Genomic DNA, 26457 nt, shown 5'->3' on the forward strand with positions numbered 1-26457 from the left:
GTGTGTGCATGTCAGGCACCCAGCACACCACACAACAACTGGGTGTTATGCCTGGTAGGTTACAATTTGTGCAGGCCTGAATCTGTGGACGAGAGCTTTTGTGATTGTCATCAGATTTCAGCTAAGAAAAGATAAGCATTTCAGCTCCCTTTTCATCTCTGTGCAAACCGCTTCCCCGCGGCCAGTAAAATAATAAAACTGTTTTCTTTTCTCTCCCACCCAGTAAATGAGAAGTAGAGGCTGAGACACAATAAATAATCAGGTTAGTTTCATTTAAATAAATTTATTTTTTAAATAAAAGGCTTGTTGGGTTGGGTGCTTTTTTGTTTTGCATGTGTGCATAAACTGTGCAATATAAGGGCAATCTCAGAATGCATATACAAAAACAAGGCACAGGACAAGTATTGATGAAAGAAAGGCAGTTAGTTTCACCACTGCCTAAGCCTAGGGCAGATCAGCAGGTGGACTTCCTTGGAGTATCTAAAAATATACCAGCAATTTCCTTGTCAGGGAATTCGTTAGCATTCCATCTACAGACGACCTGAAATGTTGGCCCAAGTTGAAATTTCTCTCAAATTCCTAGATATGCTGATGGGTATGAGGCACTCAAAGAAATGAGTTTCATAGCTCTACCCCATCCACGTTTACACAGAAGCAAGTCCCTCCGTATCAAAGGGGCTTGCTCCTAGGTAAGTACACACAGGGTGACAGTCAGTAACTCCAGGGAGTTAGATATGGGCTTGAAAGAGGCTTTGATCTGCTGTGTGGAACCTGGAAAGAAACTCTGTCCAGGATCAGAGAGGAAAGGAAGCTTTGGGATGAAGACGGAAATGGAGACACCACTTCTATAGCTGAGGAAGAAAAAAAGAAAAAAGGGAGGGACGGAGGCGCTGAACCTCACTGCCTAGAAATCCTGCTCAAGGCCCCCTCCCCAAGATTTAACCAGACTTGTGAGACTGTGGGCTAGAAACCTAGAACCCGTTGAAGAGTTGAGATTCTTGGTTATATGGAATTCTGTGGCAACAATAGGGAGTACACAAAGCCCTAATTATAGCCTTTGGGGCAGATATTGTGGTGGATTTGTGAAATCTGGCGTCAGGGTTAGTGGACTCTTGTCATTTGTCAGGGCCAAGGTGCATGCAATTCCACATCCGTTTACAACAGTGAGGAAGCAAGGTGGTTCCAGGAAGCCCACAGGTAGGGTGTTAAGGTCGCTGCCTTCTCTCATTATTTGTCTCCCGGCGTGTGGTACAAAGACTTACACTACCTTGAAACCTAGAGGATCCCTTAGGCCACTGTTTCTCAAACCTGGGTCCCCACTGTTGTTGGACTACAACTATTATCTCTGACCACTAGCCCTGATGGGAGTTGTAGTGCAACAACCGTGGGGACCCAATTTGAGAAACTGAGCATAAAAGCCACTGATGGCCTTGTCCCGCTCCACTAATCCCCTCTTAAAGCCATCTAGGCCAGTGCCCATATAAAACCTTTCAAAGAAGTCCTCTGTCCCTGTGGGTATGCATATGGTGACAGCGTTGGTTTATAAGTACATGTGGTAGTTTGTCAGGGCATAGTTTGCTAGTGCCAGTCCAAGGCTTGTTTAAGAGTCACAGATAACTGTTCCTTAACTGCAAAAAGCTGGCAAGTCTGTTCAAGCAAGTCATTATGTACACATTGGACTAGTATGTCTGCTGGCATGGCTGTTAGCTCACGCCACCTGTTTGTGATCATCAGTGTGCATGTAAATGTGTGCCCAACTGAAGACTCCCCAGGTGATGGGCCAAGATAGCTTCTTCAATCCAAAAACCTTTATAAAAAGGAAAAGGGAGGAAACAGCTGAAGGTCAGTGCTTAAAGGGGAGGGACCCAGCACGATTTGTCCTCAGTCTTAGGCTATGTGGCCCAAAGTGCAATGTGAGACATTTAACAGAAGGATTGTGTGTGTGTGTGTGTGTGTGTGTGTGTGTGTGAACACACACAAGCTCCTGTCCATCCCTCCCTTTCTCTAGGCCAGCAGTGATGGCCTCTTTTCCAGCATGAGTGCTTTGGGCTGTGCAGAAATCCACAGGTCCTCTTCCTTCTTTCTCCTCCTCATCTTCTTTCTTCTCTTCTCACTCGTGCTGTAGCTACCGCTGTCCTTCCTCCGACCGCCACAGAAACAGCAGTGGCAACACACAAAGATGCCGACCAGGAGCACGAGGGTGGGGAGCCCCAGAAGCACCGCCAGGCAGACGGTGTTGTAGACCCCCTCCTGGTGTTTGGAGAGGATGAAAGTCCAGATCGAGTGGAAAAACTGACTGATCTGCTCCATGGCTGGAGGAAGGGTGGGTGGGATGTTAGACCACTCCCCTCACCTGCTGGGTCTCCGTCTGCTGCCCAGAGCACATGGGTCTCGTGTGCAGATTCCTCTCACCAGCCCCTGCGCAGGTGGGAGATGAAAGGTAAAGCAAGGCTGCCATCGGGTATCCCCTTCAGATATTAGCCAAAGACCTCTGCTGGTAAGGCTATTATGACACTCCACAGCACAAAGTCAAGGTGACATATATGGCTCTCCCGCTTCCATTTTATTCTCGCAACAATCCTGTGAGGTAGGTTGGCTGGGAGACAAGTGACTGACTCACCCAGTGGAGCCTTCAGATGTTGGACTCCCATTAACCCTTGACCCATAACTAGGGAGGTTGAGAGCTGTAGCTGAATGACAGACATCTGGGTGGGGGGAAGGTTTAAAGCAGGCATTTCGTGCAGCCCAGTAACTCAAGATTTGTATAAGCTAGTGCTGGGGCTGAACTTTGGAACTGGCAGAAGCCTGGCCTAAACAGGAGGGATGACACTCCCCCCCCTTTCTTTTTGCCTTTGAAAAGTAGGAGCCAAATTTCAGGGGGGGGATGTGAGGGGAGTCCCCCCCCCCCCAATTAATCTGGAATGGCACTATGCTATTGTCCAAGCAACAGCTCGGGTGGGAAAATGGCAACTGCCATTGGAGACAGCTATGCCCCACTGTCAATGTCCCAACAATATCACAACAGCTCTTGTGATGTGACATTTTTAAAAAGGCATTCGGAAGCAGCAGGAGTACTGGCAGGTTTCACCTCCTCTCGAAAAAGGTGAAATGCCACCTGCTTTTCATCATTATTATTATTTTATTGTTCATTCCAGTTCTATACTGCTTTATTTTTTGGGGGGGGGGGGGAATAACAAAGCCGTTTAGAGCTTACATTAAAATATTAAATAAAACATTGCAGAAGAAAACAAAATGCAAAACATAAAAATAATAGTCTGTGAATGATGCCACAAAATGGGGGTGGTGATTTACCACATGTAGGTATAACTGTAGTCAACACGCCCCCCCCCCCCCCAATTTTGAAACTAGCTTCTCACCCCTTTCAAATTCACCATGAATCAAACTGATGAATCAAATCCTGATTCAGGCAGTGTGACTTGTTTTGTTTTCAAAGGGCTGAATGGACTTGTGTATTTGGGCCTCCCTCTTTTTAGAATCATAGAATCATAGAGTTGGAATAGACCACAAGGGCCATCGAGTCCAACCCCCTGCCAAGCAGGAAACACCATCAGAGCACTCCTGACATATGGTTGTCAAGCCTCTGCTTAAAGACCTCCAAAGAAGGAGACTCCACCACACTCCTTGGCAGCAAATTCCACTGTCGAACAGCTCTTACTGTCAGGAAGTTCTTCCTAATGTTTAGGTGGAATCTTCTTTCTTGTAGTTTGGATCCATTGCTCCGTGTCCGCTTCTCTGGAGCAGCAGAAAACAACCTTTCTCCCTCCTCTATGTGACATCCTTTTATATATTTGAACATGGCTATCATATCACCCCTTAACCTCCTCTTCTCCAGGCTAAACATGCCCAGCTCCCTTAGCCGTTCCTCATAAGGCATCGTTTCCAGGCCTTTGACCATTTTGGTTGCCCTCCTCTGGACACTTTCCAGTTTGTCAGTGTCCTTCTTGAACTGTGGTGCCCAGAACTGGACACAGTACTCCAGGTGAGGTCTGACCAGAGCAGAATACAGTGGCACTATTACTTCCCTTGATCTAGATGCTACATTCCTATTTTCTCTTTCCCTTTCCCTTTAAAAGGCAGTATAAAATTCAAATACCTTGAGAAATTGCTTCAGGGAGGAGTGGAGGGGTGAAGGAGGGGTGCCAACAGAGGCTTCCAAGCCAATCAGCGCAGTGCACAGGTGTCTTCTGCAGTAAACATACACAACCAAGTTTGATCTAGGAGAGAAGATTGTACATTTAAGCAAAATCTGCAGTGGGTGCTCATCAAAAAGTTCAGTGTACATCTGCACCTCCAGGTTCCCAGACTGATTCTGACTTGCTGTTGAAGGCTATCATGGGCCACACAGAGCCTGACAATGCTGTGAGGAACAGCCCTAGGGAAAAACAGCAGCAGCAGCACCAACAGATGTCATCAGAGGATGTCAAGGGGACAAATCTCTTTGGTATTTTATTTCCTGTGACCCTTGGCTCAGGCTTAGTCACTTTCTCTTGGGCTTCCAGGACAACTGTTGCCCCAGCTCTTACCATCAAAGCCTGTGCAGTTTTGCAACTTTTCATATGGCTCCTGTTTCTCAACACATGTCTGGTTTTTGCTATAGCCACAGCATATCAATGAATTTCTACAATGGAATAGGCCGTGAATAGATAGGTCTGATTCTCATCTCCAGTACAAACACTAGGCACGTGGGTGCTTTGGGTGCGGGGTGTGTGTGTGTCATGGCTTTCTGTCTCTTCCCCCACTTCCTACCACAGATCACACTGCCAACATGTAGGGTTCTCTGAAAGGACTGTTAGCAGAGTTCATTCTGCAGCTGCAAATGCAACTCACTTTCCTACTAAATTCTATTCAGCACAAGTATTAGCTGGGGCTGCAGTAGCAAAGAGGGAGGGAGGAATTAGGCTAAGGTTACCAGAAGTCCCCGGATTTACAAATCAGTCCCCATACAAAATCCATTGAAGTTGAAAAGTGTCCCTGGATTCATTGAAAAAAATCTGGTAACCTTAAATTAGGCAGCTAAGTGCTTAGCATCCTCCTATTGAACAAGTATTTTTTTAATACAATCCTTTATTAGGCATAGGCTTTTCCTATCTGATTCCAGCAGTATGTATGTAAATACATGCACCTTTGCACTATGGCAAGACTGCCTGCACAACAATACCCTCATGGAAGGCTAGTCTATGATAGATAAGGTGGTAAAAGGATGAACAGAGACAAAATCACAATGCAAATGTTTCTTGTGCCAAACAATTCAGAAACAACACCTGAGCAATATATCTAAGGTAAGTGTCGAGTTTCTCAAAATGAAGCATCCACACCATACAAGGTACATGAGCATCATGTCCAGCCCAATGCTTTGCTTTGGTGTAAAGCAGTCAAGCACAGCCAATACACAAATGGGTAAATAAGCTGAGTTTCCACTATTTTTGTTTTAAGCAATCACTGTTTTGGAGAGATATGACCCTCTTGACTCTCCACTTCCTTTTTAAACTTTCCCCTAATTTTTAGATGTTTTCTTTAGAAGTCAAATGTGACCACGTGGGACTTCCTTGGCAGCTTAGCTTGGTGAAATTAGCACATTGCTGAACCTACTGCCTGGTTTTATACTGAACTTAAAATAGAACTTTAAAGAAACAGAAGCCTTAGCCAGTAAAGTTAATTCACACAAGACGTACTGAAGGTACACTCTTCTACTTAGAACTAAGCCACACAGAGTTCAATGAAACTTACTCCCAGGTAAGTATGCATAGGATTGAAGCCTAGAGTAAATTTTCCTGTTGCTAAGTTTGCTCGGGGCTCTCCTCAATTTAAAGGTGCTTTGCCCCTTTTAAAATTAGCTTTAATTTGGGTTTCTCATTTAAGATTGAACTGCAGTCAATCAAACCTTAACTGTTATGCCAGAGATAAACCACCGCAAGATAAGTTACTACAGAATTACCTCTATAGGATTCAGCTTCTGACTTTTGTTTGTGTCAGCTAAATAAAAACCTTCTCCTTGCAGAGATGATTAACTTGCCTGTCTGTTTTATTCCTCTATGCTTTCATTGCCTTTGGCTTGATTGCTTTTATTATCTTAAAGCTGTGCCACAATGCAGAAGGCACATTCCAGGCTTGGAGTAGTAAGAGGAGGAGACGCAACACCGCAAAAGAGGAGACACAACACTGCAAAAGACCCACATAGTTGCATAAAACGTGCATATGCTAATCTATCTGTATAGATGCAAATTTAGGAAATTTGTTACTATGATTTCAGCCGAAATACTGTTGCATGCCACCCTACCTTCCAGGCAGTAAGAGATTCCAGTGGTTCCACGCACTTACCCAAGGTTTGGTTTTCTCAGAATGAGAAACAGTAGAGACTGTGGTGTTTAGGTTTATTTACACATCATATATGCAACCCGAGCCTACAATGGAGGGTCTCACAGTGTTGACACCCCAAGAGGGTCTTGGGCTCAAGCCCTCTGGTTTTCATCTGCTCCAGAGGTGAGGCTTAATTGCTCAGCTACCATCACCTGGCCTGAGAGAGAGAGAGAGAGAGAGAGAGAGAGAGAGAGAGAGAGAGAGAGTGTCCCATGATCTAAGTCTGCAAAACAATCAATCCACAGCTGGGCCATCTCCAAGAATAGGAGCAGGAGTCAGCTTTGGAAGACTTAATTCCACAAGGCCATCTACAGCTCCTCAATTACAATTCTTCTGCATTTCCACTGCAACAGTGTTTTAAGAACTTTGTTAAGGGGGAAAAGAATACCCTTAAGCCTGTCTGTTGGGTTAAGAAATGCTGGTCATTTCTGAAGTTACGTGATCTGTGTGACTTCTTTGTTGATGGAAAACAGGAAATATGCACACCAACAAACCATGCTTGTATGACTAATCTTCTATGAAGCTCTGTTAAGAAATTATATTATGTTGTATGACTTGTCTAGACTGTTAAGCAACTTAATTATATCTTTATATTGAATTGTACTGACTTTCATTTTAATGATTATAGTAATTTAGTTCTGATACTACTTTTCTCCGGTATCATTTTTCTACTATTTTCTCCTATACCCCTTAATCTCCAGGACTAATCTCAAGGCTCCGTGGTTCTGACCATTGGTTCCCTTAGGTCCTGTTGACACCAATGGGACTCAGGTTAGTCATGGGCCAGACCAAGATATTTTGGCACCTGAGGCAAATGACAAAATGGTGTCACATAGAAGAGCTCAATTTTCCCCCCCACATCTGGCAACCAATGCACCCCTTGGGTTTCCGATAGTACATGGATAAAGATAAAGGTAAAGGAACCCCTGACCATTAGGTCCAGTCGTGGCCAACTCTGGGGTTGCAGCGCTCATCTTGCTTTATTGGCCGAGGGAGCCAGCGTACAGCTTCCGGGTCATGTGGCCAGCATGACTAAGCCGCTTCTGGCGAACCAGAGCAGCGCATGGAAACACCGTTTACCTTCCTGCTGGAGCGGTACCTATTTATCTACTTGTACTTTGACGTGCTTTCAAACTGCTAGGTTGGCAGGAGCAGGGACCGAGCAACGAGAGCTCACCCCGTCGTGGAGATTCAAACCGCCAACCTTCTGATCAGCAAGTCCTAGGCTCTGTGGTTTAACCCACAGTGCCACCCGCATCCCTAGTACATGGGTAGATGAGTTTAAAAAGCCCGGGACAAAAAAATTCACGCCCTGTATTTAGCATAAACTCTGCAAGTGTATACTCCATTATGATTATATATATATATATATATATATGCATCAGAAGGCTTAGTTTGGTCAGAATCGAGCACACATTTGCAGAGTTAATGCTAATTACGGTACATGGCTTCCAGTAAATGAGCCAGCATAGAGAATTGTGAAAATTTGTGTCCTAGGATCTTCACTCTGAAGATCTACATTAGGCACAAGAAGAGGCGAGAAGAACCAATATCTACATTGGGATCCTGCTGCCTGAAGCCGTTGCCTCACCTTGCCTCATTTTTGGGCCGGCCCTCCTAATGCCCCATTGACAGCAACAGGATTTAGGCATAACTAAATTTCTGTTGCTTGGAGCCAACGTTTTCTTATTTCAATCCTTCTTACAGCAGCTTAAATTGGTGGATTATACTGTATCACCAAACTAATCGAAACCACATCAGTGTCAGCTGAGAGCCCAATTTATTTATCGGTTGGCCTTATGAGATGTTATCTCCCTGTTCTGCAATTGGAAGTAATCTGATGTTACTTGAGGTCACAGAGAGCTGCATGAATATCTAAATGGACAAAGGGAGCCTCATCACACCCTGCCAAGCCCCCACATGGCAGAGAGCCATGCGACTTGCCTGAGGATGCTCAGGAAGTTTCAGCCATAGCCAAGAACGGAACCCCATTCTCTCCTTAATGTCTTCTTTCCCTGAAGCACAACAGCCTCCTTCTCCTCTGACCTAAATAGACTCTTCAGCGCCATCAGAAGGTGTCAGCCCTCAAACACATGCATCCCAGCCCTTACTTCAGGTTTACGAGGCTTCCCTTTCTCTTGTCAACAGGGGACAGAGAATCATAGAACTTTAGGGTTGGAAGGGAACCTGAGGGTCATCTAGTCCAACCCTCTGCAGTGCAGGAATGTGCAATTGTCCCATATGGGGACTGGACCTGCGACCTTGGTGTTATCAACACCACGGTCTAACCAGCTGAGCTACTTCAACTGTCGCTTGGAAGGGGAATTTTTCAAAAACCTCCCAAGAGAATATGAAGAACAATTATGTTAGCTTTTCCTTCTGATTTCCCTTCAGTTAATGTTTAACTATCAAAGCACAGAAGTGCGTGGCACCAGGGCCCATTTTAATATCAATCAACTATAAATATTAGATTGCAAAGAGCTGGCGAGGGGTACAATTCATAGTTTCAAAAAGGTGATGGTTGAATGCAGATCCTGGCTTAGTCTGAGCTTTATCCTTGTTCACTTCTTTAATTCTTTCATCTGTTCCATTCTGCTAGAAATAGTCTGATTTGCAGAATGCTGCTCAGATTTGGCCTAATTGCTACAGCAATAAATAAAACAGAATAAAAGGCATAGTTCTATGAAATCCCTACCATGTGCCTCTTCTTTCTTGATCTGCAGAACTGTACAGGCACAGCATGTTTGATGAGGAAAAAAGAAACAGAATAGGTAGGAGTGGCGCGTAATTATCACTGGGAATTTTTCAAAAGAGATGGTAGTAACTGGAAACTTGCAAGATGAAATTCCAGATCTAAAGGGGCACACAGAGCTTTTAATAGCCTCCTTGGCATCAAACTGTTTGCACAGAGAGAGAGCAGACTCAACAAGAAAGTGAGGAATTCCAACGAACATATACAGTTTATATTACCAATCCTGCCAACATGTTCTAATAGCAAACATGGGTGTTTCTTGTGCCAACTAGTATGGCAGTGGAGTTGGATCATCATCAGACAAGGTAGAAGACTCCCCAAGTGTTCAGGAAATTATTATTTTGTAAAAGAGAGGAAGAGAAGGGCAAGAGGAGACAATCCCACTAGACCTCCGAAAAGGGTGAACACAAGCAGAGTCCTGCTGGTGGAAGAGAACGTCTGAAACAGTTGAAAGCTCCTGGATGAAAACAAGGCTGTTATTGTTATAAGCAGAGGAGCAAGAACAGCCTCCTGAACAACATAAAAAAGAAAAGGCAAGAGTATGCCTTCTGGGATTTGATGCAAAAAAATAAGAAAGGAGAATTTCGGGATGTTCATTATTGATTTTGCATGTACTCAGGGAAAGAAAAGAAAATGACACCACTTTTTTTTCTTCCAGAAGAAATGCTTAATCCTTTAAGGTTTGCATTATTGTTGTTAATTATAGTAATATATTGATTTTTATCACATTTTCTTTCTATTGAAGTATACTAGCATTGTAGCAGGAGGAAGCCAAACCAACCAACCAACCAACCAAAAGCCCTACCATCAAATGAGTTATTTAATAGAATCATAGAGCAGGAAGAGACCCCAAGGGTCATCTAGTCCAACCCACTGCAATGCAGGAATCTCAACAAAAGCATCCATGACAGATGGCTATCCATCCAGCCACTGCTTAAAAACCTCCAAGGAAGGACAGTCCACCACCTCTTCAGAATCTCCTTTCTTGTAACTTGAAGCCATTGGTTCAAGTCCTACCCTCAAGTCCTACCCTCCAGAGCAGGAGAAAACAAGCTTGCTCCATCTTCCATTTCATTTTTTTATGCTGCCTTTCCAAAAGTGTGCAAATGTGTATTGCTATGTCATCAGTGCTGCTGGTAAAACATTCCAGTACAGTGGTACCTCGGGTTACAGACACTCTGCTAACCCAGAAATAGTACCTCGGGTTAAGAACTTTGCTTCAGGATGAGAACAGAAATTGTGCTCCAGCAGTATGGCAACAGCGGGAGGCCCCATTAGCTAAAGTGGTCTTCAGGTTAAGCACAGTTTCAGGTTAAGAACGGACCTCCAGGACGAATTAAGTTCTTAACCCAAGGTACCACTGTAATTCAGAATCCCAAAATATTGGAAGAAATTTGGCAGGGGAGGCTTCCATAATTATCCATAGTATGAGCAACACTTGATAGCCCCTCTCAGCACCAAGGGTAACAATGCACACCTGTTAATTGATGGCACAGCAACCCAGCACACCTTTTCTGAAACTCTTAGTGAGTACCTATATAAGCACATAACTCAGAACAACTGTCCTTCCCTGACCACTTTACCGATGGAAAGGATTAGGAGGAGGAATTAATTGCCCATTGTTCTAGTCACATATTTTATTCATTCATTCATTTATGCAAATTGTAACTTGTGCATGGAAAGTAAGGGGAAAGATGTTGCAGAAAATCAACAGATCACTTTAAACAGATCAGTTTGCCTTTTTCTGTTTGAACTGTCAGCTCTTTGGGGGCAGGCTTCCTTACCACTTATCTGTAGAAGGGCAGCAAATGCAGTGCCCTCCAATTGCTTTGGACTACAATTCCCATCATTCCTGCCATACTGCCAGGGGCTGATGGGAGTTGGGGTTCAACATATCTACAGGATACAACATTGGCTATCCTTGATGTTTAGGATTGTGTGGTGCATCATGGCTCTATAAACCAACCTGCTCCAGACATGTATGCTAGCAAATGGTAGCTTTCGTCAGCCTGTTTCCAATTTATTTTGCCTTCTAACCCTGAAAGGCTCTTTCATTTGTTTTTTTGAGGGTGGTGGCGGGGGGGGGGGGGGAGGGGAGAGAATCAATCCATACAGTGTGCAACCCTCTGAATGGTTTTTAGCCGGGTGTGTTACAGGAAAAGGCGACGGGCGTGCAATGCTCTGAGACTTTCCTCTTTTAACACTCAACTCCAGTCTGCGTGGCAGAGCACAGAAGCTGCAGTCTTCACACTTTTTACTCCCATTCTGTGGGTTGGTAGGCATGACTAGAGATTAATGGTGCAAGAGCTGCTAGGTCACATTACACCAGTGTTTCCCAACCTTTTTTGGGCAAAGGCACACTTGTTTCATGAAAAAAATCTCGAGGCACACCACCATGCCAGATGGGGAAAGGTCACTTTTTACTTATGTAAAAAAAAATAAAAAAAAAATAGTAACAGCATAGAAGGTAATGGTTAGGCTAGCATCCCTCTTCCAAATATGCTAGGTTTTTATTTGCAGGGACTGTTCTACATGGGAAAGCATTCAGCACTGTCATTCTCCCATCTGCCATCTGAATTGGTACTATTCTGGGTCAACTTACTCTGCTGCATGTGTAGATGAAAATGGCACCAAGTGTGGGGGAGGGGGCAGAACAGGTTTCAGATACAGGATATTAAGCATACACGTACTTCAGATTGAACTGGTTGCTTGCTTTGCAAGTTTTCATTTCCCAAATGACTGCCTTGGCAAGCGCAATACCTACCAGGCTCAACGCCGGTCTCGCGCTGCCGCTTCCCGCGCTCTCAAGGACCCGGGAGGAGGAAGGCGTGAAGGGAATCCCGAAGGCGCGAAAACCTCGTGCATGCACAGGCCTTCCGCCTGCGACAGCCCAGTAGGCCGGCCGAAGCGAGCGGCGATGGGATGTGGGAGCTCGCTCGCTCGCCCCCCGCGTGTGCCTATGTGGGGCACGTTACAGCCCCGTGACGTCAGCGCCACGCAGGCAGCCAGGCAGGCAGACGGCGAGAGCCCCGCGCTGGGCGGCCTCTCCTCGCCGCCGCCGCCCCGCCTCTCGCCGCCCGACTCGCCCGCCTCCCTCCAGGCAACATCTCGCGGCACACCAGGCAACGTCTCGCGGCACACTAGTGTGCCGCGGAACACCGGTTGGGAAACACTGCATTACACCACACATGGAGAAACAGGGAGGAGATGGGGCACAGAAAGTGTGCAGGAAAAAATAAGTTCAAAATACATTGGGCCAATAAAATCTTTATTTTTGTGCACATTTAGAATGTTCTCTCTCTCCCCTTTTAATTATTTATATTTTTTATTTTCCTGTGATTGGTGCTTTCCCTTCTTTGGCTTCTTTGCATGCAAGATAAAGTTCTTGCAACCACCTGCAAGTCTTCATGCAATCTCTGTGTCAACAGGTTTAAAGGCTTCATCAGAACAGTGAAAACAGATAATATTTGCAGGGTTGTTGCTTTTCAACATAGTACATGCAAAAATAAAACATGAAAGTCTACCCCCTTTTCAGAATTGTACTGACAATTATCCATAAAATGAGGGAATATCTTAAAAACATGAAGGCATGTTTCCAGTGAGTTGAAAATGGTTTGAAAGAGGAATTGCAGCTCGTGGTACTCACACCTCTTACACTTTTTGATTCTGGTAAACATGTTTTGTAGGTTTTATTTTTTTACTTTCAAAATCCTGCAAAACCTGTTTGGTCAGTGGCGAAGATGTCTGTGTTCCCTGTGGAAGGCAAAATCTCTCTCAAGCCACTTTCTTTTACAAAACTCCTCCAGAGTTGACTTTTTTTCTCCACTGTTCCTTTACCAGAAGCTGGCAAATGTAAATCTGGCAGATAAAGCTTCCCCCACCATCTACATTCATGCTAGGAAAAGCTTCTTCTCCCGACAATACAATCCTATGCATGTCTACTCAGAAGTAAGCACCAGTAAATCCAGCTGGACTTACTCCTGGGTTAGTTTGCATAGGAGTACGGTGTAAATTTCTGTGTCCAACATCTACTATGGTACAGGTCAACTGCTACAGATAGAACGCACACTATAGCAAGTGGAGAGAACAATGTGAAGAAGGCTCAACCAAGACATTTTGCTGCCTGAGGCAAAGGAAAAGCTGGCACTTCCCATACTCCAAATCCAGAAGCTGAACTGAACTGGAGACTGAATCTTCCCTTTACACTGTGTGTGCGTGTGTGTGTGTGTTGCACAGACTGCTCTGTCCTCCAACACAAGGAACAACTGTCGGGCTCAGGATCTGCCCCCTGAGATAGGGGCTGGCCCCAGTATAGCATATTTTTTGTCTATAAAGGTTTAAATGCACTTTCCAGTACAAAATAGTTAAAGAATGCTAAAATGATTAAGAATTGTTGTAAAATTGTGAAGCCTCCCCCCCTCCCTGGAGATGTTTGTTATATGAAGCAATGTTGCCAGCAGAATGTCTGAGATCAAGAAGTGATGTTTGGGCAGCAAGACGTGTGTGTGTGTGTGTGTGTGTGTGTGTGTGTGTGTGTGTGTGTGTGTGTGTGTGTGTGTGTTTAAAGGCTCCCTGTCCTGCTTGCAAATATGATGAATCACAGACTCATTCCATTTACCATAGTTTTTTGGGTCCTGTGAGGTTAACAAACAACAAGGGGTGCCAGAAGGCCAACCAAGGTGATTGGCCAGTCTGTATTTAGATGTGTGACAGGGGTGTGTGTGGGTCAGACTGGGATCTGAGATGGCTAGCAGCGGGGCTCCTTTTCTTGGGAGTTCAGATCCCTGGTATGCTAAACCTCTAGAGAGAAAAACAAATCCTTTGCTTTCTAGAATTAAGCATATGGTCACCACTTTTTTCTTTGCGAAAAAGAAACAAGACAATTCCAACATGTATCCTTTCTCCCCATCACTGCATCTACTTAGCAGAAAGACAGCAATACAATCTGCATTTCTGCTTGCCATTCAGCTGGCAAGAGGAAAAAACAGCGCTTGTGGATAAGGGTCTTCATAGCACAGTAGTTTGGCTGCAATGACAAACTTCTGATGTTGGGAGGAAAATGTGTCTGGCTCTGCCTGGTAAGAGATGCTCGCCCTCCCTGGAACAACAGGCATTGCAGCAGGAGGGCAGGTGTCTTGCGCATGCACACACACACACACAACATTCCCATTGCATTCTCTTAATCCTAAACATAGTTATTAGGGAGCAAGCCCAGTGTAAAATCAAAGGGCTCATTTCTAAGTAAATATGCTCAAGATCAAAGTGCAGAAAATAGAAAGTTTATCTGAGAAAAATTTAGGTAAGTAGCTGTGTTGGTCTGACGCAGTGGGAATTTTTTTTAAAAAAAACTTTGTTCTGGGTACAGTATAAGCTTTCTGAAGTATCTGAAGAAGTGTGCATGCATCCGAAAGCTTATACCCAGAACAAACTTAGTTGGTCTCTAAGGTGCTACTGGACATTTAAAAAAAAAATTACTGAGAAAAATTTAATTACTTTAACCACAGATGCTACTGCAGCAGACTTGAGTCTACTGCAGCATCTGAACTGGCTGCATACAGAAGTACAAAGGTCGAAGCCACACAGTTTCATCATATAAATCACAGAAGGTTTTATTTCCACCCCCTTTATTCCAATCCCTGTATATATGCTCATGTTTCTTTAGTTTCTCAGGTGTTAAGAACAGGAAATGTACCGTATTTTTCGCCCTATAGGACGCACTTTCCCCCCTCCAAAAATGAAGGGGAAATGTGTGTGCGTCCTATGGGGCGAATGCAGGCTTTCGCTGAAGCCTGGAGAGCGAGAGGGGTCGGTGCGCACCGACCCCTCTCGCTCTCCAGGCTTCAGGAAGCTCTGTGCAACCCTCGGGAGACCGGCACCACTTCGCGCCCGCCTCCCGATGGCTGCGCAGAGCTGCCTGCTGTCCCGGGGCGAGCGCAGCTCTGCGCAGCCATCCAGAGCGGGGCGCGAAGTCGCGCCCGCCCCCTGATGGCTGCGCAGAGCTGCCTGCATTCTGAAGCCTGGGGAGACTGGCGCGACATACCGCTGGCCTCCCTAGGCTTGCGGATAGCAGGCTGTTCTCGGAGCTGGGATTGGGGGAAGCTCGGGCTTCCCCCGCGCCAGCCCCTCGCCTGGGGGAGAAATAATTTCCCCCCCCAAAAAAAAAACTAGATGCGTCCTATGGGGCGAAAAATACGGTATTTTTAGGAAACCAAATGCCAAGATTCTCACCTAATCATTTGGATGATTGAGACAGAAGGCTTTCCTGGGAACCCTAGGCTTGTTTGGACAATTATTAAGAGCTCACTGACAAGATGGGAGGCGAGCATCCCTGAACGGCATCTTGTCCATCACTAATAATCTTCCCCGACTGCAATAGGCAGCTACAGGTGAGTTGTGAATTTACTTCACAGGGGCAAACTGATTTTAAAACCGTGGAACAGGCCACGGAATCCCCAGTAACATGCAGGGATTTCATGCATAGCTGTCAACATTTCCCTTTTTTAAATTCCCTTATTCTGAATAGGATTCCTCGCAAGAAAAGGGAAATGTTGACAGCTATGATTTCATGGCACGTGTAAGTGGTTCCTTGATAAGCAGGTCAACGTGATTCTCTAGGTAAGGTAAGAAAAATGTGCCACAGAGCTACTAAGGAAAAACAATCCCTCTTCTGACTCAGGGGTGACACTGACTTATCTCCATGTGAACCAAGATACAGACAAAAGCTCTTTTTGAGCATCAGCAGTGACTTGGTCAGAATTCTTCCCATAACCATCTGAGCTGCTCACGAGTGTTTCCTGCAGTGTCCGATTCCTCCATGGCTACTAATTCCAGCCTTTGAGTCCCTTGAGTTTCACTTTCATCCATTTGCCTAGTTTTTCTTTCCTTGGTAAAAAAATTGTATGAAAATCTGAATCACAGACACACACATTTTACAAAACAAAACTGAGAGGCAGAGTGTGTTGTGCTCACTGAATATGCTTTCGCTTTTGTCCCTCACAGAATACACACAAAATGTGGTAATTTGACAGCCATTATTCAAGGCACCTTCTTTTCTGCCTATCATCTAATAAAGGTAAAGGGACCCCTGACCATTAGGTCCAGTCGTGGATGACTCTGGGGTTGCGGCGCTCATCTCGCTTTATTGGCCGAGGGAGCCGGCGTACAATTTCCGGGTCATGTGGCCAGCAGGACTAAGCCGCTTCTGGCGAAACCAGAGCAGCGCACGGAAACACTGTTTACCTTCCCGCAGGAGCGGTACCTATTTATCTACTTGTACTTTGATGTGCTTTCGAACTGCTAGGTTGGCAGGAGCAGGGACCGAGCAACGGGAGCTCACCCTGGCGCGGGGATTCAAACCGCCAACCTTCTGATTGGCAAGTCCTAGACTCTGTGGTTTAACCCACAGCGCCACCCTACAACAATTCACTGAATTAATAAAGACTTAAGCTGAAATCCTATAATCACTTACCTGGGAGTAAGCTCCATTTAACTCAATGGGACTCACTAAACATGTATAACATTGCACTGTAAGGGATGCAACTAAAGATGGATTTTGTAGGCAATGCAATACAATGCAGAATTTCAGAGCAGTGCAGAGAATTTAAGGAGCAGTCACTTAATGGTACTATTAAAGTTGGCTGTTGCACAGGACCCTGAGAGCCGGACCCTTTTTGTCCTACTCACGTGGCCAAGATTTGCATTTAACTTACTGGACATGCCTGATGGGTTTTGGGACTCCACCTTGGTGGATGCTGCAAGTCTCTTGAGACAGCCCCTCCTCACCCATCCTGCCAGGCCCTGTGGCTTCCCTTGCCCACCTGGGCCTCCTACTCTTAGCAGGTGCACCTTCCCCCCATGTGACCACAGGCACATGCAAAACAGAGGTTTTCTAAATGCACCATTGCTCCCAAGTCAACTCTCTGAGGGGCGGGGGCGTTAAAGGCAAGTGCAGAGCCCAGAGAAAATCACTAAACTAACCTCCAGGATCGGTACAACCCACCCCTTCTAAAAGATTTGGAAATTAAAGCAACTTTTTGGCAAGCGTGCTTCTAATTCCTGAGGACAGACAACAACATTCTTCAGCAGAGCTCTTTGCTCTGACCCCTGTTCTAAACTCCAGGGAGAAATGTGACAGTGTTCATAAACAACATGGTGAAGCTCTGACAAGTACTTGGCCGCTCAGAAAATCCAGTTTTTGGCTCCTTCCCCTTTCCCTCTGGCTCATCCTCCGCAACAGGGCCTTCTGATGCCTTAGGAGGGCTCCTGCTTAGAGAGGCATACAGTGAGGGGGGAAAGTATTTGATCCCCTGCTAAATTTGCCCGTTTGCCCTCTGATGAAGAAATGAGCAGTCCATAATTGTAATGGTAGGTTTATTGTAGCTGCGAGAGACAGAATAACAACAGGAAAAGCCCCCAGAAACCCAGAAGACAAAAGTCAGAGATTGGTGTGCATTATAATGAGGGAAATAAGTATTTGATCCCCTATCAACCAGCCAGATGTCAGGCTACCTGGTATCTTCACTGTGTGTAAGGAGCTGAGATTAGAAGTACCTGCCGTAAGGGAGAGGTCTTACCTGTAATCCCAGCTCATTACAGTACCTGTACAAAAGACACCTGCCGACAGAAGCAATCAATCCAGCAGATTCCAAAGTAGCCACCATGACCAAGACCAAAGAGCTGTCCAAGGATGTCAGGGACAAGACTGTAGACCTGCACAAGGCTGGACTAGGCTACAAGACTATTGCCAAGCAGTTTGGTGAGAAGGTGACAACAGTTGGTGCAATAATTTTCAAATGGAAGAAACACAAAATAACTGTCAACCTCCCTCGGTCTGGGGCTCCATGCAAGATCTCATCTCGTGGAGTTGCAATGATCAGGAGAACGGTGATGAAGCAGCTGAGAACTTGTCGATGATCTCAGGGAAACTGGGACCAACATCACCATGAAAACAGTTGGTAACACACTACGCTGTTGAGGACTGAGATCTTGCAGAGCCCGCAAGGTCCCCTTGCTCAAGACAGCACATGTACAGGCCCGTCTGCACTTTGTCAATGCACATCTGAATGACCCAGAGGAGAACTGGGTGAAAGTGTTGTGATCAGATGAGACCAAAATCGAGCTCTTTGGCATCAACGCAACTCACCGTGTTTGGAGGAGGAGGAATGCTGTCTACGACCCCAAGAACACTATCTCCACCGTCAAACATGGAGGGGGACACATTATGCTTTGGGGGTGTTTTTCTGATAAGGGGACAGGACACCTTCACCGCAACGAAGGGACGATGGACGGGACCAGGCATTGTCAAATCTTGGGTGAGCACCTCTTTCCCTCAGCCAGGGCATTGAAAATGGGTTGAGGATGGGTATCCCAGCACGACAAAGACCCAAAACACACAGCCAAGGCAACAAAGGAGTGGCTCAAGAAGAGGCACATTAAGGTCCTGGAGTGGCCTAGCCAGTCTCCAGACCTTAATCCCATCAAAAATCTGCGGAGGGAGCTGAAGGTTCGAGTAGCTACACATCAGCCTCGAAATCTTACTGACTTGGAGAGGATCTGCAAAGAGGAGTGGGACAAAATACCTCCTGAGATGTGTACTAAGTCATATTTTGCAAAGGGATCAAATACTTATTTCACTCATTATAATGCACATTAATCTCTGACTTTTGTCTTCTGGGTTTCTGGGGGTTTTCCTGTTGTTATTCTGTCTCTCACAGCTACAATAAACCTACCATTAAAATTATGGACTGGTCATTTCTTCGCCAGAGGGCAAATGGGCAAATTTAGCAGGGGATCAAATACTTTCCCCCCTCCCTGTACATATAAATCTGGAACTCACCACAAGTGTTCCAGGGGGCCCAGGCTAGTCACAACGATCACCCCCTACCCCCGAGCAAGAGCTGAAGAGCCGACAATATTGTCTGACAAAGGCAAAACAAAGGCAAGGGACCTTTTAGCCCCCTCCCCTGTTAGTGTGAAAAGCACCCTTTCTTGAAGCACCTCAGGGCCAAACACCACAGGACATATGTTATCCATGACTGCAACTCCCGGTGTTGCACCTGCAAGTTCCTGAATTGCTTGGAGGTAGTGCACCTTCTCTACCTGCCCCAATCAAACACCCCTCCATGAAGCTGTTCTTAGCTCCACCAGTGGGTGTAGGGCACCTGCATTTTGTCTGTCTTTCCCTCTCTACTGAAGCTACTAGCAACTTCAGAAGTTCGCAAATGGATGGCTGCAGGACGATACTATTTCCATCAGGAGAATTATGCAAGGGAAAAGGTGGCTGCCCCAACCAAAATCAGACCTGCTTCTGATTTCCGAATAGAAGAGGAAGCCACAGATTCCTTGTGTCACTCGCATGCAGCTTGGCTGCCAGTTGCTCAATATCATTCACTGCACCTTAGCTGGAGGGCAGGTGCCCAGTAAGGGAAGCTCTGCCAAACTGGCCTCCCTTGCTGTTCACTCTGGATAAAGGTAAAAAGGTAAAGGTACCCCTGCCCGTACGGGCCAGTCGTGTCCGACTCTAGGGTTGTGCGCCCATCTCACTCTATAGGCCGGGAGCCAGCGCTGTCCGCAGACACTTCCGGGTCACGTGGCCAGCGTGACAAGCTGCATCTGGCGAGCCAGCGCAGCACACGGAATGCCGTTTACCTTCCCGCTGGTAAGCGGTTCCTATTTATCTACTTGCACCCGAGGGTGCTTTCGAACTGCTAGGTTGGCAGGCGCTGGGACCGAGCAACGGGAGCGCACCCCGCCGCGGGGATTCGAACCGCCGACCTTTCGATCAGCAAGTCCTAGGCGCTGAGGCTTTAACCCACAGTGCCACCCGCGTCCCACTCTGGATAGGGAGGGGTTAAAGAGCCTCTGGCTTGTGTCTCAGCTTGGGAGAAATTGGCCTAATGTGCCTATAGACTGCAGGTGAGTAATAAAAGAGACAACCTCTGGGATCCAGACTTGGCCCCTGTGACTTCCAGTCGCCCATCCCTATGGTTAAGTCATGCGTTTCTTCATTTCTTGCACTGTTCCTGTGCCAAAGTGTGAGCGAATACGGAGGTATGCAAGTTTTGGGCATGTTGGGGATGAATAACCTATCTGAGCACCAGCGGCAGAAAAGCAGTGTGGAATTCTAGGAAGCCAATGCAAGTGAAATATGTGTCGTTTTTAGTGTAGGTCTGGGGTAACCAACATGAGGCACTGCCTATGTCATTGGACTACAACTTCCATCATCCCTGACCCTCGGTTGTGCTGGCTGAGGTTGATAGGGACAGCGTCCACAGCCTGAGGAGGGCACCACGTTGCCTACCCTTGTTCTATATGGACTTTGGCAAACTTGCCATTAACTCCACCTATGCCAGGTCACACCCTAAGCATCAGCAAACCAGAATGACCACCACCCTAGGGATCTCCATCCCATTCACAATTTTTCTTTTTCTTTTCTTTTTTCCACCCCATTCACAATTGCTCGGCTGCTAGTGAAGTCTGGTCCTTTTCATTTTACGAACACACCACAGGAAGAGCATCATTTCCCTTCCACAACAACATTTTCCCTTGTGAAAAATTCTGGGCCATCATGCTCACTATTTGAAACCCCTGGCATTAAAGCCTGTGGCCACCTTCTTATTGTGGGAGAGAACAAGGCACATAACCTCTTTTTCATTATACAGTGGTACCTCGGGTTACATACGCTTCAGGTTACATACACTTCAGGTTACAGACTCCACTAACCCAGAAATAGTACCTCAGGTTAAGAACTTTGCATCAGGATGAGAACAGAAGTTTTGCTCCGGCGGCATGGCAGCAGCGGGAGGCCCCATTAGCTATAGTGGTGCTTCAGGTTAAGAACAGTTTCAGGTTAAGAACGGACCTCTGGAACGAATTAAGTACTTAACCCGAGATACCACTGTATATGTTTATGGGTAAAATATGGTGGTTGTTTTTTTTAAAAAAGAAAGAAATCTGGGTTACTTTCAGTTTACACCTCTGTGTTAAAACAGCCTCACAGGACATATATAATTCTGCCTGCCCTATAGCACTACGAGTCCCACTTCCCCAAAATGATGCCCAGCAAAACACTTTTCTTTTTTTTCAAAAGCGCTGTTCTCACTCCAGCAGTGATACTACAGTCTCCGAGCTGAACAGATTCCACATTGTCTCAGGGCTCCAGCAGGAGAACTGGGGGACTCTTACGAGTTGTTTGTGGGGCTGGCACTGCCTGGCTAAGCGGACTTGGGCACGTCGTTTTGCCTTGTGCACCCCATTTTCTCCCCCACAAGGAATATAATCCTACCTTCCCTCCCTGGACGACTCTCCAGCTCTTCTCAATATTTCTGGAAGTGGGGTCTTGCCCAGCTCTAGGCAGAAGCCCAGGGGCGGAGATGAAGGACCCCGCCTCCCTCCCTCCCGGCTCCCCCCGAGCCCGGCGTCAGGGGCGCGCCGCCTCGCACCATGCGGCTTCCGCGTGGCTAATAGTTGCGGGTGGAATGATGAAACCAGGAGTTTTCCGATCCCGCCTTAAAGCCACCTCCGCCACCTCTTGCGGCAGCCAAGTCCGGAGAAGGGCTCTTTTGTCTGCCCCGTCTAACGCGGCGGCCGCTCCGGAGCCCCCCAGGTCGGGGCTGGGGAACCGCCAAACCGCTGAGCGCGCCCGGAGCTTCCGGGAATCGGGATCCACTTGGGGAGGGAGGGAGCAGGCGAGACCCGGACCGACGGCAGGCAGGCTTGAAACCAGCTCCGGCTGGTCCCGAGTGCTTGGCTCCCCGTCCGGGTCTCGCATTTCCTTGGGCGCGCAAAGCCCCACTTTGCGCAAGGCGGCGCGTCTCCAAGGAAGGGCCGGGAGCGCCAAAGCGGCGGGGAAGCGGATGCGAGGCTGGACGGCGGGGTGGGCAGAACCCGCCAAGGCTGTTTGGCCGCTTGGGCGGACCCGAGTCCGGGTCGGGCTGGATTCTGGAGGGCAGGGAATCAAAGCAGCGCGGCCGCTCCAACTTACCGGCTGCTCCGCCATCCACCCACCGGGCGGCCCCGAAGTTTCCGAGCTGCCGACGAAAGCAAAACAAGGAGCCGCCCGGCCGGAGGGAGGGCGGCCGTGCCTGCCTCTTCCTTCCCGCCGGCTGTCAGCCTCCCTCCCTCGCTCTCCCCGCCCCGCGCCTCCTCGCCTGCACCTGGGCGGGAGCGCCGCTCCGGGGGCGCCGCTTTCTCTCGCGCTTTCCCCTCCCTTTGGCGCCGGCCGGGCAGGCGGTCGTCGGGAGCCCAGAGGCTTCCACCTTCCCCGTGGATTGCTGCGCGTCCCCTGCTCGAAAAGGAGGATGCTTTTCGGTCCAGGAACTCTCACCCTCCACGCCGGCTGGCCAGGGCTCAGATTATGGCGAGTGGGCGGCTAAGGGGCGCATAACCATATCCACGAATCCCACTCCTGACTTGTCCTAGTTTCCTCCAAACCACCCTTCCCCTCGCTGCCCTCCAGAATAGGACCAAAGAGGAAAAACAGGAGCGGATCAGTCCCACTCTGGCTTTCCTTCACTTACACAGCAGGTATGAAGTGGAAGGACAGAAAGGGCATTGAAACCGTGACCTCAGTAAGGACTTAAAAAAAAGAATAGTACCTACTTCCTCTCCCTCCTTTATCTCAATTTCCTGTTATGAAATTTCTTTCTTTTTTTTAGACAACCAGTGAGTCAAAGTGTGATTTTTATGGGGTTTGGCACTCACCCCATGGTGTGGTGGTGTAGTTGCATGGTATAGGGGTTAAGAATCTGGTGAACCGGGTTCGCGTCTCCGCTCCTCCACATGCAGCTGCTGGGTGACCTTGGGCCAGTCACACTTCTCTGAAGTCTCTCAGCCCCACTCACCTCACAAAGTGTTGTGGGGGAGGAAGGGAAAGGAGAATGTTAGCCGCTTTGAGACTCCTTCAGGTAGTGATAAAGCAGGATATCAAATCCAAACTCCCCCCCCCCCCACTACAGGATCACAGTCTTTTCACCAGTGCATATCACAGTCCAAATCTGAAGAGCCCTACCAGGCCCACCTCGTCCAGCATCCTGTTCTCACAGTGGCCAACCTGTGGGAAGCCTGCAAGCAAGGACATGAACACAACAGCCCTCTTGCTTCCTGTGATTCCCAGCAACTAGTTGAACACCACCATCATCGCTCACAGACACTGACAGCCTAGATGAGTTTCAACAGGAGTTGCTCCTGAGAAAGTCTGCATAGGACTATAGCCAAACCAGCTGATTGTATGCATGCTCTTTTAACAGGGCTTGGTAAAGGTAAAGGTAAAGGTACCCCTGCCCATACGGGCCAGTCTTGACAGACTCTAGGGTTGTGCGCCCATCTCACTCAAGAGGCCGGGGGCCAGCGCTGTCCGCAGACACTTCCGGGTCACGTGGCCAGCATGACATCGCTGCTCTGGAGAGCCAGAGCTGCACACAGAAACGCCGTTTACCTTCCCGCTAGTAAGCGGTCCCTATTTATCTACTTGCACCTGGGAGTGCTTTCGAACTGCTAGGTTGGCAGGCGCTGGGACCGAGCGACGGGAGCGCACCCCGCCGCGGGGATTCGAACCGCCAACCTTTCGATCAGCAAGCCCTAGGCGCTGAGGCTTTTACCCACAGCGCCAGCCGCGTCCCCCAACAGGGCTTATTACCGCCATGTAAATTTGTGTCGGGTTTTAGCAAAGATGGGGAACCATAGGCCTGGGGTTGGGGGCAAATGCAGCCCTCCGGGCTTCTCTCTAGCAGGCGCTCAGGACTCTTCCCCAGGCAACACATCCTTTCAAGCCACACCCTTCACTCGCCCTCGCTTTGCACCCTCCTTGAATGTTTTCGCCTTGCTGGAATGTAAGCTTGAACTCTGATAGTGCCTCTTTCTTGCCTGCATGGAGACAGATGACTGAGTGTGAAGAAGTTTAGCATACTGTACAAAGGCTAAAATTTACATTTGACTCTCTCTGCTCACTTTTGCTTTAGGTCTTGCCCCCAGTGACATGAAGCCTCCTAAAAAAAACCCCAAAACATTTTCCCTGGATCACAGACTTGGCTGAATGTACTCGCCTGTGCATTGCACTAGAGCAGGTCTGCACAACTCAAAGAGCCAAGAAAGAGGAAGACCACCTGTCATGTGGCCAATAAGTGGCCTTTTTAAATAGCAAAAGCTGGAGTTGTTTGTCTGGTGGGCTGTATTTGGCTTGGTGAGCCAAAGCTGTGCAGGCCTGTGCTAGACAAAGCATACTCCTTTGCCATTTCTGCAGGTCTACAGTTTTCTTGTGGGTATGGGTGGGTGACTGAGGAGCTGTGGCTTAACTTAAGTTTGGGTTCAGCTGGGGGGAGGAGATGTAAAAGAGAACAGGGTTTGTTTTCTTTTAACAGCTGTACAAGATTCTGATTTTTTGCAGGTGTTAGGGTAGGGAGCAAAGCTGACATTTCTTCCTTGTTTAAAGTCACAGGACCCGTTTGCTTTGCGTCTGGTCATCTTCAGCTCAATAACCAGGAGGGGCCAGTGAATGCACGTCACACAAAAAATTGTTTTTGTGAAAAGCAGGCTTTTGAACTTGTGACATGATAGCTTCCGTGTAAACAAAGAGAGCTTGTATTTAGAAATGGAATATTTCTGGGTTGTGTTTTTTTTTTTAAGCCACTGCTGTCTGAAGATCTCCCTGCTCTCCTTGCCCACAATGGTTGGGCTCCGGACTCCACCCACCTGAGTCACCCAGCTCTGGGCACCCGTGACTCTACCTGGCTCCAAGGGGGATTTTCCAGATTTCTATCTGCCTTCTCATACTTAAGTCATCCTAGGGGGAAAAAAATCTCCATTTAGCAGCTATGGCTGTGAGCATGGCAATTTATTATTTAAGGACAGGGTTGGTTATGAGTAGATGAAAAACTTCTGGGCATATAAATAACTTACTTATTCAATGTATAAATTTCTGGTGCTGACAGTTCATAGACACTCAAAGCCAAACTAGATGTGAGTTGCTTTTGTAAAATATTAAAAGCAGTAACAGAGGGAGAGGCAATTTGATTCTGATTGCGGTACTGGCAGAAGGTTTGTTTAATGCTTCCCCCCCATTTTAACCCTTTCCGGGGGTTATTTGCCACCTTGCAGCTTTGGGTGGATCAAGTCAGAAGATGGTCTCCCTCCTTCCACCATTGCTGTGGTCCCAATCAGACTTGTGCCCCCCCCATCCCTGTAGGACTGCTTTTAAACTTTTAAAAAAGTGGCCAATCTGGGAACAGGGTTTAACACCTTGGTCCTGCGATATGCATAAATGCTTGAGGCAGGCCACAGGATTATAGACATTTCTGGGCGGGATATGTGGACGTGATTGATTTTTGCAACATTTCTTTGAAGACAAAAACATCTGTAGCCAATCCCCCTGAAGCCACACTCTCCACTAGGGCCTGTTGAAAAGTGCAAGACTCCCCAAAGTGAATGTGTCCGTGGTAGGAGAAAACAGTTTGAAGGTAGGGAGGCGCAGAAACTTTGGGCCAGAAAGATGAGTAGGAAGACGACTTCCTGGGAAATAAGGGAGATGAAAGACAAAAAGCACAGAAGGGTTGTAAGAAGGGTTGGCTGACAAACAGAAGCTGGATGGAAAGATGGTCACTCTTAGGTGAGAGATTGGAGCCCCAGGGTGGGAGGGCTGCAAGTTAACAAGGCTTCCAAGTGATGGGTGGAATGCTGATCAGCTGCTTCCATGCTAAGAGTACAGATGTGGCTCATAAATGCCTGTCTGGCCTGGGTGTTTAGTGATTTTGCTACTTTAGATGGTTTCGATGGACTTGATGGTATTTACCTTTGCTCTATCTTTCTTTTTTATCAAAAGGATGCTCACTACTTTGAGGCTCCAAAGTGGTGCATCACTAAAGCACAGTGCAACACTGGGGGAGAGGAAAGGCTGAGGGAACAGGAAGCTGAGGAAAGGAAGGACGTGTGAGAAAGCAGTAAGGACAGTATATGAAGAATACTGAAACCTCCTTCTTGTTCTCTATAGGAGAAGAGGAAGTGGTTTTAACAGTGCACCTTGCTGGTGGTTTCCTTCCTTGTTACTATCGAGTGCATTGTAACCCATGTGCTTTTGCTAAGAGAGAGTTCTTATTTATCACTGTGTTGACTTACTAAAGGCACTGCCTCTCAGAATTGCCCCCATCCGCATATCCAGGCAAACATCTACTCCTCTTAAAAACATAAAACCAAAAAGTAATAATATGTCAGGAGTAGGTCTTGCCCCTACGAGGCAGTTATGGAGACTGAAGGCTCCTTCCTTCCCACTGCCGCTTAAGTCTCAGTCTCTCAGGGCTTTACCCAAGCAATCTGAGACTGTGCCAGTGTGCCCACCT

At 47.2% G+C, this 26457-nt stretch overlaps 1 protein-coding gene and 1 pseudogene across 2 annotated transcripts; one reads left to right on the top strand and one right to left on the bottom strand.

The window, feature by feature from the left end:
- Positions 1 to 316: 316 nt before the first annotated feature.
- On the bottom strand, positions 317 to 22225 carry KIAA0040 (KIAA0040 ortholog). Of its 2 annotated transcripts, XM_028732334.2 has the most exons (4): positions 22113 to 22222; positions 6340 to 6535; positions 4115 to 4235; positions 317 to 2418 (listed from the first exon to the last, which is right to left on the bottom strand). In XM_028732334.2, exon 4 carries the CDS (start codon positions 2308 to 2310, stop codon positions 2005 to 2007), a length of 306 nt encoding a protein of 101 aa, XP_028588167.1. In that variant the 5' UTR covers positions 2311 to 2418; positions 4115 to 4235; positions 6340 to 6535; positions 22113 to 22222; the 3' UTR covers positions 317 to 2004. The 2 variants fall into 2 exon arrangements, with proteins under 2 accessions (XP_028588167.1, XP_028588166.1); XM_028732333.2 differs by lacking the exon at positions 6340 to 6535 and having other exon boundaries at positions 22113 to 22225.
- LOC144327713 (uncharacterized) lies at positions 19485 to 25311 on the top strand (annotated as a pseudogene).
- The last annotated feature ends 1146 nt before the right edge of the window (positions 25312 to 26457 follow it).

Source organism: Podarcis muralis, chromosome 5 (assembly GCF_964188315.1).
Source record: "Podarcis muralis chromosome 5, rPodMur119.hap1.1, whole genome shotgun sequence".
NCBI classification, from domain to species: domain Eukaryota; kingdom Metazoa; phylum Chordata; class Lepidosauria; order Squamata; family Lacertidae; genus Podarcis; species Podarcis muralis.

What these genes read in the sequence shown, in the direction of transcription:
- KIAA0040 (XM_028732333.2), bottom strand. Translation starts at nt 2,310, where the DNA reads ATGGAGCAGATCAGTCAGTTTTTCCACTCGATCTGGACTTTCATCCTC.